At 51.6% G+C, this 15,887-nt stretch overlaps 1 protein-coding gene across 1 annotated transcript in view; it reads right to left on the reverse strand.

The window, feature by feature from the left end:
• The window catches only part of LOC119964121, a 153,886-nt gene that overhangs the window by 1,675 nt on the left and 136,324 nt on the right, over window positions 1-15,887 (reverse strand). The window contains exon 5 of the mRNA XM_038793426.1: window positions 3,506-3,653. Coding sequence (XP_038649354.1) covers window positions 3,506-3,653 — 148 coding nt within the window. The remainder of the gene's footprint in view (window positions 1-3,505; window positions 3,654-15,887) is intronic.

Below are 15,887 nucleotides of genomic sequence, written 5' to 3' on the forward strand. Positions count from 1 at the left end.
GACTCCAGACCCACAGCAATGTGGGTGACTCATAACAGATGGACAAGAAATACTGACATCCGCAACTCAACTAATAAAAAATATATATATTGGGTTCGACAGGACTGCCATGCTCCAGACACTGTTGGTGATTGACCCCACTTCACTTATTAGGTGCACATACAGCTCAGTCACATTAGGCTAGAATGTGGTTACAGGTGACCCTGCAAAACAATGTCCTATGGCGGAGCTGTCCTCTTCAAAGTAAACAATGAATAGTTTTAGCTAGTTGGTATGCCTCAATGCACTCTTGGGAGCTCCCTACCTCCTGCAAACTAATGCACAATCCTTCCGCAGCTAGGTAGACATGGTTTGTTCCTGCAGGGGGAAAGTACGTGTACTCTATATGCGGGGTAAACAGGGAGCCTAACCGCAGAGGATTTTGCTCATGATTGGTTTGGAGATTCTTAAATACAGGGCTGGGTTTCTCTGAACAGCAGATAGCCAGGTAATCAAAAATATACTACGATGGACACCAATTAGGACGTAAGAGAAAGGTTAAGGGTCAAGACTAGTGATTCTGCGGAACAAATTAAGTTTAAAGGCGGAATTTAAAATGGGTAGAAAGGTGGCAAGTCAGTAAAGTTTAGGATAAGTGTGCGAGGGTACAGTGATTGAAGTGTTTGCCAAGACAGTACAGTGGAGAGCTCAGCAGGAGGCTGGACTGCTACAGGAGATATTATAGAACAGAAATAATTTTCAAACTTCATACATGACCTTTCATATTACAAAGTGCTTCACAAATCAATTCATTGAAGTATAGTCACTCCCTCCCTCCACCAGCAGCGCACAGTGTATACTATATACAAGACACACTGTCAAAGCTTACCAAGGCTTCTTTGATTTGATTTATTATCACGTGTACCGAGGTACAGTGAAAAGTATTGTTCTGCATACAGTCCAGGCAGATAGTTCCATACAAGAAAAAACATGGGGCATACATCAATACACAATGTAAATACATAGACACAGGCATCAAGTGAAGCATACAGAGTGTATTACTATTCAGTAGAGAAGATGTGCGAAGAGATCAGTTCAGTCCATGAGAATCATTCAGGAGTCTAGTAATAGCCGGGAAGAAGCTGTTTTTGAACCTGTTAGTGGGCTCTCAGACTTTTGTATCTCCTGCCCAATGGAAGAGGTTGTTAGAGAGAATAACCCAGGTGAGAGGGGTTTGATTATGATGACCGCTTTCCCAAGGCAGCGGGAGGTGCAGACAGAGTCAATGGATGGGAGGTGGGTTCGCGTGATGGACTGGGGTGTGTTCACGACTCTCTGCAGTTTCTTATGTTTTTGGGACAATACCAAGCTGTGATGCAGCCAGATAGGATGCGTTCTATGGTGCATCCATAGAAATTGGTAAGAGCCAATGTGGACATACCGAATTTCCATAGTTTCTACAGATATGCAATAGAGAGCATCCTATCCGGCTGCATCACAGCTTGGTATGGCAACTGCTCGGTCCAAGATCACAAGAAACTGCAGAGTGTGGTGAACTGAGCCTAACGCATCACACAAGCTTGCAACCCCCATATTGATTCTGTCTACACCTCCTGATGCCTCAGGAAGGCAGACAGCATTATCAGAGGCCCCTCCTACCCAGGTATTGCCTTCTTCCAGACCCTTCCATCAGACAGAAGATACAGAAATCTGAAGGCTCACACATCCAGACATAGGAACCGCTTCTTCCCCACAGCTACAAGACTCCTCAACAATGCCCCCTCCGACTGATCTGTTCCCTGTAAGAACGCTATTCACGATGCCCTATGCTGCTCTTGCTCATGTATTTGCTTTGTTTGGCCCCTTGTTTCGCACTGTAACCAATCACTGTTTGTCAATGTACCATTTGTCAATGTTCTCTGTTGATTATTCTTGTGTCTACTATGTACGTACTGTGTACGTTCCCTCAGCCGCAGAAAAATACTTTTCACTGTACTTCGGTACATGTGACAATAAATCAAATCAAATCAAATCCTGAGGAAGTATAGGTACTGTTGTGCTTTCTTGGTCGTAGAGTCGACTTGGGTGGACCAGGACAGATAGTTGGTGATGTGCAAACCTAGGAATTTAAAGCTGTCAACCATCTCCACCTCAACACAATGTCAGGAAACTGTGGGTACAAGTACTTCATTGACTGTACAGCATTTTGGGCCATCCTGCAGGCAAGAAAGGCGTTATATAAATTCTAGTCTTCCTTTTCTTTTCTTTTATCTTGCTTCAGTTTTCCATCCATTAATCAGCAGCGAGCATGCATTCAGAAACGCGACCTGGATTTGGAGCTGCTGTTAATGACTGCTGTAAATAATAAGTTTATCCTTTACACTCAAGCAAAAGTTACTTTTTCTAAACAATCCACATTCACTGCCCTCATCAAATGGCTCAGAGGGACCTTCAAACGTGCACATAAATGAATCAGACAAACATTTGATTTTAGATCTCCCCGTACTTAGGCTAATTACAGCCCTAGTTCAATGCACTTCAGTGGATTCTGTAACATAAACTGTGATAACAGAATTCAGGGGCACACCCGGACCAGTTAGTACCACGCATGACTGGTGCACCAGGAAGTTTTTAATGTTGTGTTCCACCCAAGTATTCCTCTGCTGAAACTTGCCTCGTCCACATGTCGCCATTCCCACTGCAGGAGAAAATGTAAGAGGTGATTTCCAGCCCTTTTGCCATTTAAAAATAAACACGTTAAAACAAGGTGCCCAGTAAAATAGCTGCCGTTCCTTATTACCAGAAGCAGGGCTAATGAACAAGGTGGTGCACTGAACCTATCAGCAGCAGAATGATAACCACAAATACACTATAGTACACCTTCATACGGGCAGCTCCAGGGTCCCAGGTTCGATTCCCGACTGGGTCACTGTCTGTGCGGAGTCTGCATGTTCGCCCCGTGTGTGCGTGGGTTTCCTCCGGGTGCTCCGGTTTCCTCCCACAGTCCAAAGATGTGCGGGTTAGGTGGATTGGCCATGCTAAATTGCCCTTATTGACCAAAAAAGGGTAGGAGGGGTTACGGGGATAGGGTGGAAGTTAGGGCTGAAGTAGGTCGGTGCAGACTCGATGGGCCGAATGGCCTCCTTCTGCACTGTATGTTCTATGTCTATGTCATCAGGGGCACAGTGATGCTTCAACACACTCCCTAAAAACACGGAGGTAGTCTGAGTGTTTGAATAATGTCACTGCCCATCATCGACCAATTTCATCGGTGTGACCCTGTGACCCACACAAGCTCCAAAGTGGGCGAGGAAATTACATTTAATCACAAATGGCAGCTGGTTTATGAAAATGGTAACACTCGCATCAATCCATTCAAGCAGATCATTAGTGCTAAGTGCCTTTCGGCAGAATTTCGTATGTCCCAACTTGCCTCCTTAAAAGGACTCGCCACGGCTAATGGAGGGAGAATTCTCCTGGGAGCTTTCTCTGCCTGAATCCATTGATGATGCTGCTTCACAATTACCGAATCAATCAGGAAAATTGGAACAGGAGGAAGCCACTTCACCAGCTCGTACCACTGTTCAATGAGATCTGTGACCTGACTGCATAAACTCGCCTTTGGCTCATGTCCTTTAATACATTTGGTTAACAAAAATCTATTAACCTGAGACCTAAAATAAACAATCAATCTGTCATCAATTGTCATTTACAGTAGAAAGTTCCTCACTACGACCAACGTTTGAATGTTTCCTAATTACACTCCTGGAAGGTCTGACTTTGATTTTTAGACGATTTGCTCAAAGCCAAGACTGCCAAACACGTAGAAATAGTCTCTCTCTCTCTCCACCCTATCAGTTCCCCTGAATATCTTGTAAACTTTGAATAACGCACACCTTCGTCTTCTAAAGGGCAGCACGGTAGCCTTGTGGATAGCACAATTGCTTCACAGCTCCAGGGTCCCAGGTTCGATTCCGGCTCGGGTCACTGTCTGTGCGGAGTCTGCACATTCTCCCCGTGTGTACGTGAGTTTCCTCCGGGTGCTCCGTTTCCTCCCACAGTCCAAAGATGTGCAGGTTGGGTGGATTGGCCGTGCTAAATTGCCCTTAGTGTCCAAAATTGCCCTTAGTGTTGGGTGGGGTTACTGGGTTATGGGGATAAGGTGGAGGTGTTGGGTAGGGTGCTCTTTCCAAGAGCTGGTGCAGACTCGATGGGCCGAATGGCCTCCTTCTGCACTGTAAATTTTATGAAATGCCAAGTTTGTGAAATCGCTCCTCGTAATTTAACCCTTGGTGTCCTGGTATCATTCTAGTAAATGTATGCTGCACATCCCAAGGCCACCAGCCTTCATGAGGTGTGCTGACCGGAACTAAATACAGAGCTCCAAATATGTGGGGCTCTGTATAGCTGCAGCACACCTTCTATAACCTCTTAGGAACATAAGAGATAGGGGGAGTAAGCCATTCGGCCCTTCGAGCCTGCCCCACCATGCAATGAAATCATGGCTGATCTTCTACTTGAACACCATTCTCCTTTCAAATGGTGATTTCTCAGGCTCCTGCACAGGTGTAATTCAGAATCAGGTTTCAGAAGAGGTGCTGGTTGAATGTATTTTCAATGACGGAATCAGCAATGAAGAGAGGAACCGATTGCTTCATCAGCCCGTGCTGTTATATTGGTTTGCAGGGGAGAACTCCTGGACTCCATTCTGTCCCCGTGGTTGATGAAAATGTTCGCAGTGTTCACCAGCATTGACCTGGCTTTTCCCTACTGCACATGGGTCACCTCAGGCCAGCACACCAGGCAATGGGAGCCTGGATGTTGGCAAATAGAATGTTGGCAAATAGAACACAAAGACAACGCTTGTGGGAGTCAAAATATAAAGACCTGAAGTTACTTGGTTACAAGTTACAATGATTATTTGTTCATAAACACCTCACCGTGTTACATGTTAGTACCCCTCCAGGAGGAGGTGGGATCATTTTATATTCTACGAACAGCACAGCTCTTGTCATGGTTATTGTCATAATATACATCTATGTATATAATGGAGTGCAGACAGGCAGTGATTGACACACAGGATGACCAGTAAGCACACAGAATAGAGCAGCCAATCACCAGACAGGACACTACCACTATAAAGCCAGAGGGCACCAGGTTTCCCGCTCTCTCTGGACCCAGCCTCTGAGACAGAGTTCAAGAGCTAGCCAGTGCAAACACCATGCAGTAAATCTGGTCAGGCTAGTACCAGGTCTCCAGTCAAGTCAGCATAGTGTCAACCCACAGTTGAACATGTATATTAGTTAAGACGTTAAATAAAATCGTGTTGCATCTTATTAAGTGTTGGAAGTCTGTCTCTCGCTACACTGCATCAAGTGCAGTCCACATCGACCTAGCCAGCCCAACACATCATGGTACTGGGTTTGGATGCTGAAAATTGACGGACCTACCTTGAGTGAATCAGCGTTGACCAGCAAACAGCCATCCGGTGACATGGAAAACGTCCGCCCTCCTCCGCAGCTCCGCATCACCGGCAACCTCGGTGCAAATTGGAAGATCTTCAAACAGATGTTCCAACTCTATCTCGAAGCCACCGACCTCGAGGCCGCATCGAACGCCAGGAAGATCGCACTATTCCTCTCCACAGCCGGGGACCACGCCATCCACATCTACAACTCCCTTACATTAGCTGAAGGCGAAGATTAGACGAAATTTAAAACAGTCCTGCTGAAGTTCGACAGCCACTGCGACATCGAGGTCAATGAGAGCTTTGAACGGTATGTTTTCCAGCAGAGGCTTCAGGGTAAGGATGAACCTTTTCAATCCTTTTTGACCCATCTCCGCATCCTCGCGCAGTCGTGTAACTATAACTCGACAGCTGATTCCATGATCCCGGATCAGATCGTTTTCGGGGTCCACTCCGATTCCCTTCGCCAGCAGCTCCTGAAAGTCAAGCAGCTCAACCTCACCATCGCCATCGAGACGTGCGTTCTCCACGAACATGCCAACAATCGGTACTCCCACATCAGGGCGGCAGAAATGGCAAAGCTATCCTCCCACGAGGCGGAACGGGTGCAGGCTATCGCACAAATACAGGGCCTAAGTATCGATGAGAGTGGCCATTTCGCGCGCTTTTCCCGGGCCCTTGTGCATGCGCGCCACGACCGAGGGGACAGCGAGACCGACGACCAGACTGCGTAGGTGCATATGTCGTTCGACTGCACTGCGCATGTGCGATGGCGCACGGAACGCGCTGGCGTCATGACGTGTCCGAATTGTGGCTCTGCCCATTTAAAGTGGCAAAATCACGACGGTGTCTACAGTGTGGCAAGCTTGGCCACTACGCACCCCTCGGCAGATCTGCTCCACTGCCTAATAGCCAGCGAACCCAGCCACGGCGCAGAAGCGTCCGTTCAATACAGCAGGGCATGCCAGATTCCGACACCAACAGCCCAACAGACCCTGATGCTGAGTGCCTTAAATCTCCACACCGGGTGGGCATCATTACGAAGCATGCGCTGCCTGTCTCCAAGATAGTGAAGCACCTCCTGATCCTCAGCGTGGATCCTGATGACGAGTGGTGTGCTGTCCTCACAGTCAACAAGGCTCGCATCCGGTTCAAACTGGACACCAGCGCATCGGCGAACCTCATCTCGAAATCCGATCTCGACACCATCTGTGTCAGACCAAGTATTCTTCCACCGATCTACCAGCAATCCTGCCGGCCCCTGCGACCACCGCATTGGCAGCGGCCCCGCCTGTCCAAGTGCAGGCGGCCCCTGATCCATCCTTGCGGCGATCAACCAGAATTCATCGCCCACCGCAAAGACTAAACTTATAGACTGAACTTTTGCACAATTTTGTTACCTCATCGTTTTGACCTCTGTAAATATCGTTTTTACCGTTTCATCTGCCCTATATCTGCACTAGCGACACCTTCCTATGTATATAAGTTCATTTTAGCGCATTCTGTATGTCACGCACATATACACATCCACACGCACCTTAATATTTATTATCTAAAAAAAAGGGGGGAGATGTAATAATATACATCTATGTATATAATGGAGTACAGACAGGCAGTGACAGACACACAGGATGACCAGTAAGCACACAGAACAGAGCAGCCAATCACCAGACAGAACACTACCACTATAAAGCCAGGGGGCACCAGGTTACCCGCTCTCTCTGGACCCAGCCACTGAGACAGTCAGAGTTTGTGAGCTAGCCGGGGCAAACACCATGTGGTAGCTAGTCAGTCTGGTCAGGCTAGTGTCAGGTCTCCAGTCAAGTCAGCATAGTGTCAACCCACAGTTGAACATGTATAATAGTTAAGACGTTAAATAAAATTGTGTTGCATTTTATCAAGTGTTGCAGGTCTGTCTCTCGCTACACTGCATCAAGTGCAGTCCACATCGACCCAGCCAGCCCAACACATCAGTTATTGCCATGAAGTTTGTGTGTCCACCCTATATCTGAGCCTTGGAGTTACTGTGACGTTTCTCAATGGCAAGAACTTTCCACTTGGGCAAGTGGAAAAAGCTTCTGGGTAAAGAATTCTGAACATGTCTCGGAGCATCATAATAATCTTTATTGTCACAAGTAGGCTTACATTAACACTGCAATGAAGTTACTGTGAAGAGCCCCTGGTCGCCACACTCCGGCGCCTGTTTGGGTACACAGAGGGAGAATTCTGAATGTCCAATTCACCCAACAGCACGGCTTTCGGGACTTGTGGGAGGAAGCCGGAGCACCCGGAGGAAACCCACGCAGACACGGGGAGAACGTGCAGACTCCGCACAGACAGACACCAAGTTGTGAATCGAACCCGGATCCCTGGCGTTGTGAGGCAACAGTGCTAACCACTGTGCTACTATGCCACTTAATAGTGGGTACCAAATGGGAAGTGTCTGAGCCTGATTGAGAGGGGTTAAGAACAAGTGACTTGAGGGGAATGACATGTTAGTAAGCAATTTATTAGTAATAGAGGAGAAATATAAGGCGAGTTCTGGGTGAGAGAAAATTGTTGATTTGAAAATGTCACAGGAATGTCCGTTGTGATAGTGGGCGGGCTGCCAGCTACTTTCTGCTTCACTGCAATGCTGAGAACAAACAACGTGACTGGGAACAACTGGCACGCAGGGTGGTATCATTCGGGGGCAGGACCCAAAGCTACTGCCCTCGAGCCAGGGACAGATGGAAACTCTTTGATACTTCAGAGTACGGTTGGAGATTCGGTGTAACATGCCTCACTAATCCGCCTTGTAACAATTGCTGCCTGAACGTTGACTGCCTCATTCTCTACAGTGGTGACTGCATTTCAAAATGTACTTTGTTCGCTGTGAAGCTCGTGGACACATCCTAAATGCATTTAAACGCCAATCTTTAAAGTTGAAATAAAATCACAAACAGGGCAAGCTAAGGCAAGTTAACAAAATGATTTATGTCGGAGTAAACTTCACGAAAGACAGCGCCAAAACAGTGCAGAAAAGTACTGAAAGTTCAAATCAATTGCAAACTGCACTCTTATGACTTCAAGAGACCCATTCAGATTATCTTGCCCATCAGTAAAAGTAACTAATGTTTTTGGTCTGTAATTATAACATTATCGGCCATTCCTATCATTCATACCGAGATGTTGATAAGGGGTAAATTAAAGAACAGTCTCCTTTTCAGAAAAAAAAGTGAAATGGTGGGAAAGCAGAGAATTTGCCATCGAAGCATTTATCACAGTAAGAAAAGGCTCTGCTCTAAACAGCCTACTATATGGTCAGTTAGATATCTGGACAGAACTGTACCCACAGTGAGAAAGCCACAGTCAGGCTCCCACTGTTACTTCACAACTGAAGCATTTTCCATCTTCTATCACTGATTGAAATGGGTCCTCACCATAAATGAAAAATGAAGTGAAAATCGCTTATTGTCACAAGTAGACTTCAATGAAGTTACTGTGAAAAGCCCCTAGTCGCCACATTCCGGCACCTGTTCAGGGAGGCTGGTACGGGAATTGAACCGTGCTGCTGGCCTGCCTTGGTCTGCTTTCAAAGCCAGCGATTTAGCCCTGTGCTAAACCAAACCCTTTAGCAGCTGCTTCTTCCCTGAGATTTTATTCCCTATTCCCACCCCCCCAGATTGGTTTCTCTTCTCCTGAATCAGGTGATTCAGGCCGAGAGAAGTTCCCTCGGCCTAGTCATCTCCGCTCTTTTCAGTCTTTCCTAATAGGTGGGAGCCTCTTAGTTTCGCTTTCGAATTGCGAGTCTTTCTTTCACCTCTCCCTCTGCCTCTGTACATTTTTTCTGATGGATAGAGCAGGTCCCTTGTCAGCCCTAACCTGGAACTCTCCAGGAGGTCAAAATTCACTTCCGTCTTTTCTATTGTTTTTACAAAAATTGCCTCAAAACAAGAAGGGGAGGAAAGCAAGCCATAGGTATCAATGTGCCACAGGTATAGAGTAAAACTTTAGTCATCGCAAGAAAGCGAACAACTAAGGCTGGATTAATTAGAGATTAAAAACCCCAACATATTCCCTTCACGACTATAGGACGCATCTGCACCGAAACAGGATACCGGCATCATCACAGACCTACATCATACCCATAGAACATATAACACCTGCACTGCAGAAGGACGCCCTTCGGCCCATCGAATTACAAGGAGAGGATCCAGCACCACCAAGCATCAACTCCAGCCAAATAAAACCCAATCCTCAATAGGGTAACATGCAGCCTGCCTGAGACACTGAAATAGCTCTCACTGTGGGACTTAGCCACAGCGAGATCAGCACTAATCCTACCAACCCAAACCTTCCATCCCTCCTCCGGTGCTGCTGGTTATACTGACTTTAATAAATTCATATGTTAAGCAGCTGCGCCACTGATGAGAAGGCCACACCCCCAACTTCTTTTTACACAGAGGAACGCCTTGCCAGGGAAAGTTGTGGAAAAAGATACATTAACGATGTTCAGAAGGCAACTTGACAAACACATGGGTAGGATGGGTATAGAAGGATACGGCAGAAGGTAGTGCTGAGGGTTTTGGCCAAGGTTATTATCATGACTGGTACAGGCTGGGAGGGCCGAAGGGCCTGTTCCTGTGCTGTATTCTTCTTTATTTCTTTTTAGTAATCTTCATTGTCACAAGTAGGCTTACATTAACGCTGCAATGACATTACTGTGAAAAGCCCCTAGTTGCCACATTCCGGCGCCTGTTCGGGTACACTGAGGGAGAATTCAGAATGCCCAAATTGCCTAATAGCACGTCTTTCGAGACTTGTGGGAGGAAACCGGAACACCCAGAGGAAACCCACACAGACACAGGGAGAACATGCAGACTCCGCACAGAGAGTGACCCAAGCAGGGAATCGAACCTGGAACCCTGGCGCTGTGAATCGACAGTGCTACCCACTGTGCTACCGTGTTACCCATTCCAACAACCACAAATCAACGAGGATTTAAACGTTTTGTCCCGACTCAACAGTGCTGAAACATTGACTAACAAATCTCGGGACACGGTATAAGTTATGTCTGCCAAGAAAAGACTTAAAGGAATGTACAAACGGGGATAGAAGACGCGTACATCACGTGAACCCACCCTCTGCAAATTTAACATAGCTCCTCTACTTTTCAATTCCTTTCCCCAGGAGTGAACCAGAGAGCTTGGTTTACATTTTCACAACTTTGCATTTATAATGTTGCATTTTGTAATGATTAGTAAATCTGTACCCCTAGATATCTCTGCTCCTCCATCCCATTTAGACTCCCCATTAACGTAGTACCTGTATTTCTATTTTAATTGTTACCGTATCCTAGTGATATTTATTTCACTACTAATTCTCCAGGTTAATCTGAGAAGGAATTAAATGCCAGTGGTGTCCCGCAGTGTAAACTTACAAAATGTAACTAAGGATTTAGTACATGTCTTCGCACATAGCCTCCTAAAGTGGTCCCCTAACGTACTATAACGCTCCATCCTGGTTTAAGGGAATGAGGTGAAACAGCTTCATCTGCTTATGGGCCTATTGTCACAAATTATGTGTTTTATTCCCTAATGAGTCAGTGCAGTGTTCACCCAGCGAGTCAGAGAGAAAGTTGAGCTCCATAACTGGATATAAATACAACAAATGAGTCATTGGTGGAAATGAAGTGGAATTCCACTGCACCCCCCCCCCCCCCCAACCGAATCTCAAAGAATGAAACAAACAGAAAAATAAGACCAAACAGTAGTGACTCACAAGCACTTACTCAACAAGCAACATTTTTGGGAGTCAGTGTTGCCTCAGATTGGGAATTTGGGCCTGGAAAATTCTGATCAGCAAGCTTCCAGATTGCCAACGTGTACAGACTTGTGACGGGTTAGTTTTATACCCTATCCTAGCTCTTCACCAGGACGAGGGCCTGCTCTTGAATGAAAATCGCTTATTGTCACAAGTCGGCTTCAATGAAGTTACTGTGAAAAGCCCCTAGTCGCCACATTCCGGCGCCTGTCCGGGGAGGCTGGTACGGGAATTGAACCGTGCTGCTGGCCTGCCTTGGTCTGCTTTCAAAGCCAGCGATTCAGCCCTGTGCTAAACCAGCACATTCTCCCCGTGAAGGCTTCCTGATCAGTGATCAGCAACACACCGAAAGTTGCCGACTGTGATTCAATGTATGCCTGACGGTTTAATCACATGACTTGTCCCCAGGCTCCGGCCATTAGTTGGTCAAGACTTCCAACCTTCCTGACACACTGCCTTCCTATACGACAATTGAAAAAACAAAAAGTCTCTTCGGCCAAATGGATAATACTTGATTTATCAGCCATAGAGCCTTTATTTCCCATTTTCAATATTTTTATATCTGGAAATGAGAAATGTATAAAGAGAAATGTTCAAGGAAAATTTGAAAAAGAGCTTTTTAAAAAAAAATATAAGTGTCCCGACGATTTTCCTCAGGGTTACAGACAGCACTGTCCTGCTGGCCTGTCCTAAGGGCTGGTAACCTAAACCTGCATCCTGGAAGTGACGTGGGACTGGCTTGGCTGTTTGATTATTGCCTCTATTTTCTCAGAGGAAGCACCGGCCTCCCTGTTTCGGCATTGTTCCGAAAGGCTTCATTCCGCCCTTGTACGAAACTGGTGTATGATGACAAACACAAATTCTCATAGTGTTCGCAATAACACACCCCAGAAACGAGACTGGTAATTGCAATTGCAAACAATAATTGTAGCTAATTACCATTTCAAAGTTACTCAGTGCTCGAGCTGCTCATCAAACAATCTCCAGATGAAACCACAGACACAATAATAAATTCTAGTTAACTTTGTATTGAAGCAACTGAAACTCCCAGGCTGGCTCGCTGGGCTATATATAGTTAATGAAACATAGGCACCAACTTACATAGAACATACAGTGCAGAAGGAGGCCGTTCGGCCCATCGAGTCTGCACCGACCCACTTAAGCCCTCACTTCCACTCTATCCCCATAGCCCAATAACCCCTCCTAAACGTTTTGGTCACTAAGGGCAATTTAGCATGGCCAATCCACCCAACCTGCACATCTTTGGACTGTGGGAGGAAACCGGAGCACCCGGAGGAAACCCACGCAGAAACGGGGAGAACGTGCAGACTCCACACAGACAGTGACCCAGCCGGGAATCGAACCTGGGACCCTGGCGCTGTGAAGCCACAATGCTATCCACTGTACTACCGTGCCGCCCTTTTACAAAGCTTAGAGAGTCAGTAGTTATACATAGGCAAAAGTTAGTGAGTCAGTAGTTAAATGTTGGCAGCAAGTTAGAGAGTCGGTAGTTAAACGTAGGGAGCAAGGTAGCAGGTTGGTAGTTAAACGTAGGCAGCAAGTTAGCGAGTCGCTGGTTAAACGTAGACAGCAAGATAGTGAGTCGGAAGTTAAACAGAGGTTAGCGGGAGGGGGTTAGCGTTATTCCAGGTGCAGGGGGGCATATTTATGTGTGAGGGATGGTGGGCACCGTGGGGGGTGAGCAGTGTCGGGGTGGGGGGGGTGGGCAGTGTCGGGGTGGGGGTGGGGGAGGCAGTGTCAGGGTGGGGGGGCAGTGTCGGGGTGGGGGGGGCAGTATCGGGGTGGGGGGGCAGTGTCGGGGTGGGGGGTCAGTGTCGGGGTAGGAGGGGCAGTGTCGGGGTAGGGGGGCAGTGTCGGGGTGGGGGGGGCAGTGTCGGGGTGGGGGGGCAGTATCGGGGTGGGGGGCAGTGTCGGGGTGGGGGGGTCAGTGTCGGGGTGGGGGGGCAATGTCGGGGTGGGGGGTCAGTGTCGGGGTGGGGGGCAATGTCGGGGTGCAGGGGGCAATGTCGGGGTGGGGGGGGGGGGGGGCAGTGCCGGGGTGGGGGGGCTATGTTTGGGGGGCAGTGTCGGGGTGGGGGGGCAGTGTCGGGGTGGGGGGGCAGTGTCGGGGCGGGGGGGCAGTGTCAGGGTGGGGGGGGAAGTGTTGGGGTGGGGCGGTCAGTGCAGGGGGTGGGGGGGGCAGTGTCGGGGTGGGGGGGCAGTGTCAGGGCGGGGGGGGGTCAGTGTCAGGGTGGGTGTGGGGAGGGCAGTGTTGGGGTGGGAGGGGCAGTGTCGGGATGTGGGGGGCAGTGTCGGGGGGGCAGTGCCGGGGGTGGGGGGCAGGGTCGGGGTGGGGGGCAGTGCCAGGGTGGGGGGCAGTGTCGGGGTGGGGGGGCAGTGTCGGGGTGGGGGGGCAGTGTCGATGTGGGGGGGGGGTTGCAGTGTCGGGGTGGGGGGCAGTGTCGGGGTGGGGTGGCAGTGTTGGGGTGGGGGGGCAGCGTCGGGGTGGGGTGGCAGTGTTGGGGTGGGGAGGCAGTGTTGGGGTGGGGGGGCAGTGTTGGGGTTGGGGGGGCAGTGTTGGGGTGGGGTGGCAGTGTCGGGGTGGGGGGGGCTGTGTTCTAGGGCTGTGTCGGGGTGGGGGGGCAGTGTCGGGGTGTGGGGGCAGTGTTGGGGTGGGGGGGCAGTGTTGGGGTGGGGAGGCAGTGTCGGGGTGCGGGGGGGCAGTGTCGGGATGGGGGGGCAGTGTTGGGGTGGGGGGGCAGTGTCGGGATGGGGGGCAGTGTTGGGGTGGGGGGGCAGTGTTGGGGTGGGGGGCTATGTCGGGGTGGGGGGCAGTGTCGGTGTGGGGGGGCAGAGTCGGGGTGGGGGGCAGTGTCGGGGTGGGGGCAGTGTCGGGGTGGGGGCAGTGTCGGGGTGGGGGGTGGACAGTGTTGGTGGTGGGGGGGCAGTGTTGGGGTAGGGTGGGCAGTGTTGGGGTTGGGGGGGCAGTGTTGGGGTGGGGGGGTTGTGTCGGGGTGGGGGGCAGTGTCGGGGTGGGAGGCAGTGTCGGGGTGGGGGGGCTGTGTCGGGGTGGGGGTGCTGGGTCAGGGTGGGGGGGCTGTGTCGGGGTAGGGGGGGCAGTGTCGGGGGGGCTGGGGCAGTGTCGGGGTGGGGTGGACAGTGTCGGTGTGGTGGGGCAGTGTCAGGATGGGGGGCAGTGTCGGGGTGGGGGGGCAGTGTCGGGGTGGGGGGGGGGGGGCAGTGTCGGGGTGGGGGGCAGTGTCGGGGTAGGGGGGTGCAGTGTCGGGGTGGGGGGCAGTGTCGGGGTAGGGGGGGCAATGTCGGGGTGGGGGTGCAGTGTCGGGGGAGCAGTGTCGGTGTGGGGGGGCAGTGTCGGGGTGGGGGGCAGTGTCGGTGTGAGGGGGCAGTGTCGGGGTAGGGGGGCAGTGTCGGGGTAGGGGGGCAGTGTCGGGGTGGGGGGGCAGTGTCGGTGTGGTGAGGCAGTGTCGGGGTGGGGGGCAGTGTCGGGGTGGGGGGGCAGTGTCGGGGTGGGGGGGCAGTGTCGGGGTAGGGGGGTGCAGTGTCGGGGTGGGGGGCAGTGTCGGGGTAGGGGGGGCAGTGTCGGGGTAGGGGGGCAGTGTCGGGGGAGCAGTGTCGGTGTGGGGGGGCAGTGTCGGGGTGGGGGGGCAATGTCGGGGTGGGGGGGCAGTGTCGGGGGAGCAGTGTCGGTGTGGGGGGGGCAGTGTCGGGGTGGGGGGCAGTGTCGGTGTGAGGGGGCAGTGTCGGGGTAGGGCGGCAGTGTCGGGGTAGGGGGGCAGTGTCGGGGTGGGGGGGCAGTGTCGGGGTGGGGGGGCAGTGTCTGGGTGGGGGGGCAGTGTCGGGGTGGGGGGGCAGTGTCGGGGTGGGGGGGGCAGTGTTGGGGTGGGGGGGCAGTGTCGGGGGAGCAGTGTCGGTGTGAGGGGGCAGTGTCGGGGTAGGGGGGCAGTGTCGGGATGGGGGGGCAGTGTCGGGGTGGGGGGGCAGTGTCTGGGTGGGGGGGCAGTGTCGGGGTGGGGGGGCAGTGTCGGGGTGGGGGGGCAGTGTTGGGGTAGGGGGCTGAGGCATTGTTTGGGTGGGGGGGTGGGCAGTGTTAGGGGTGGGGGGGTCAGTGTCGGGGTGGGGGGCTGGGGCAGTGTTGGGGTGGGGGGTCAGTGTTGCGGTGGGGGGGTGGGCAGTGTTGGGGTGGGGGGGTCAGTGTTGCGGTGGGGGGGTGGGCAGTGTTGGGGTGGGGGGGTCAGTGTTGCGGTGGGGGGCTGTGGCAGTGTTGGGGTGGGGGGCAATGTCGGGGTGGGGGTCTGGGGCAGTGTTGGGGTGGGGGGCAGTGTTGGGGTGGGGGGGGCAGTGTCGGGGTGGGGGGGCAGTGTTGGGGTGGGGGGGCAGTGTTGGGGTGGGGGGGTGGCCAGTGTTGGGGTGGGGGGGTCAGTGTTGCGGTGGGGGGCTGTGGCAGTGTTGGGGTGGGGGGTGGGCAGTGTTGGGGTGGGGGGCTGGGGCTGTGTCGGGTTGGGGGGGTGGGCAGTGTTGGGGTGGGGTGGTCAGTGTTGGGGTTGGGGGGGGCAGTTTTGGGGTTGGGGGCTGGGGCAGTGTTGGGGTGGGGGGGGCAGTGTGGGGGTGGGGGGCT

This window comes from Scyliorhinus canicula, chromosome 4 (assembly GCF_902713615.1).
Source record: "Scyliorhinus canicula chromosome 4, sScyCan1.1, whole genome shotgun sequence".
NCBI classification, from domain to species: domain Eukaryota; kingdom Metazoa; phylum Chordata; class Chondrichthyes; order Carcharhiniformes; family Scyliorhinidae; genus Scyliorhinus; species Scyliorhinus canicula.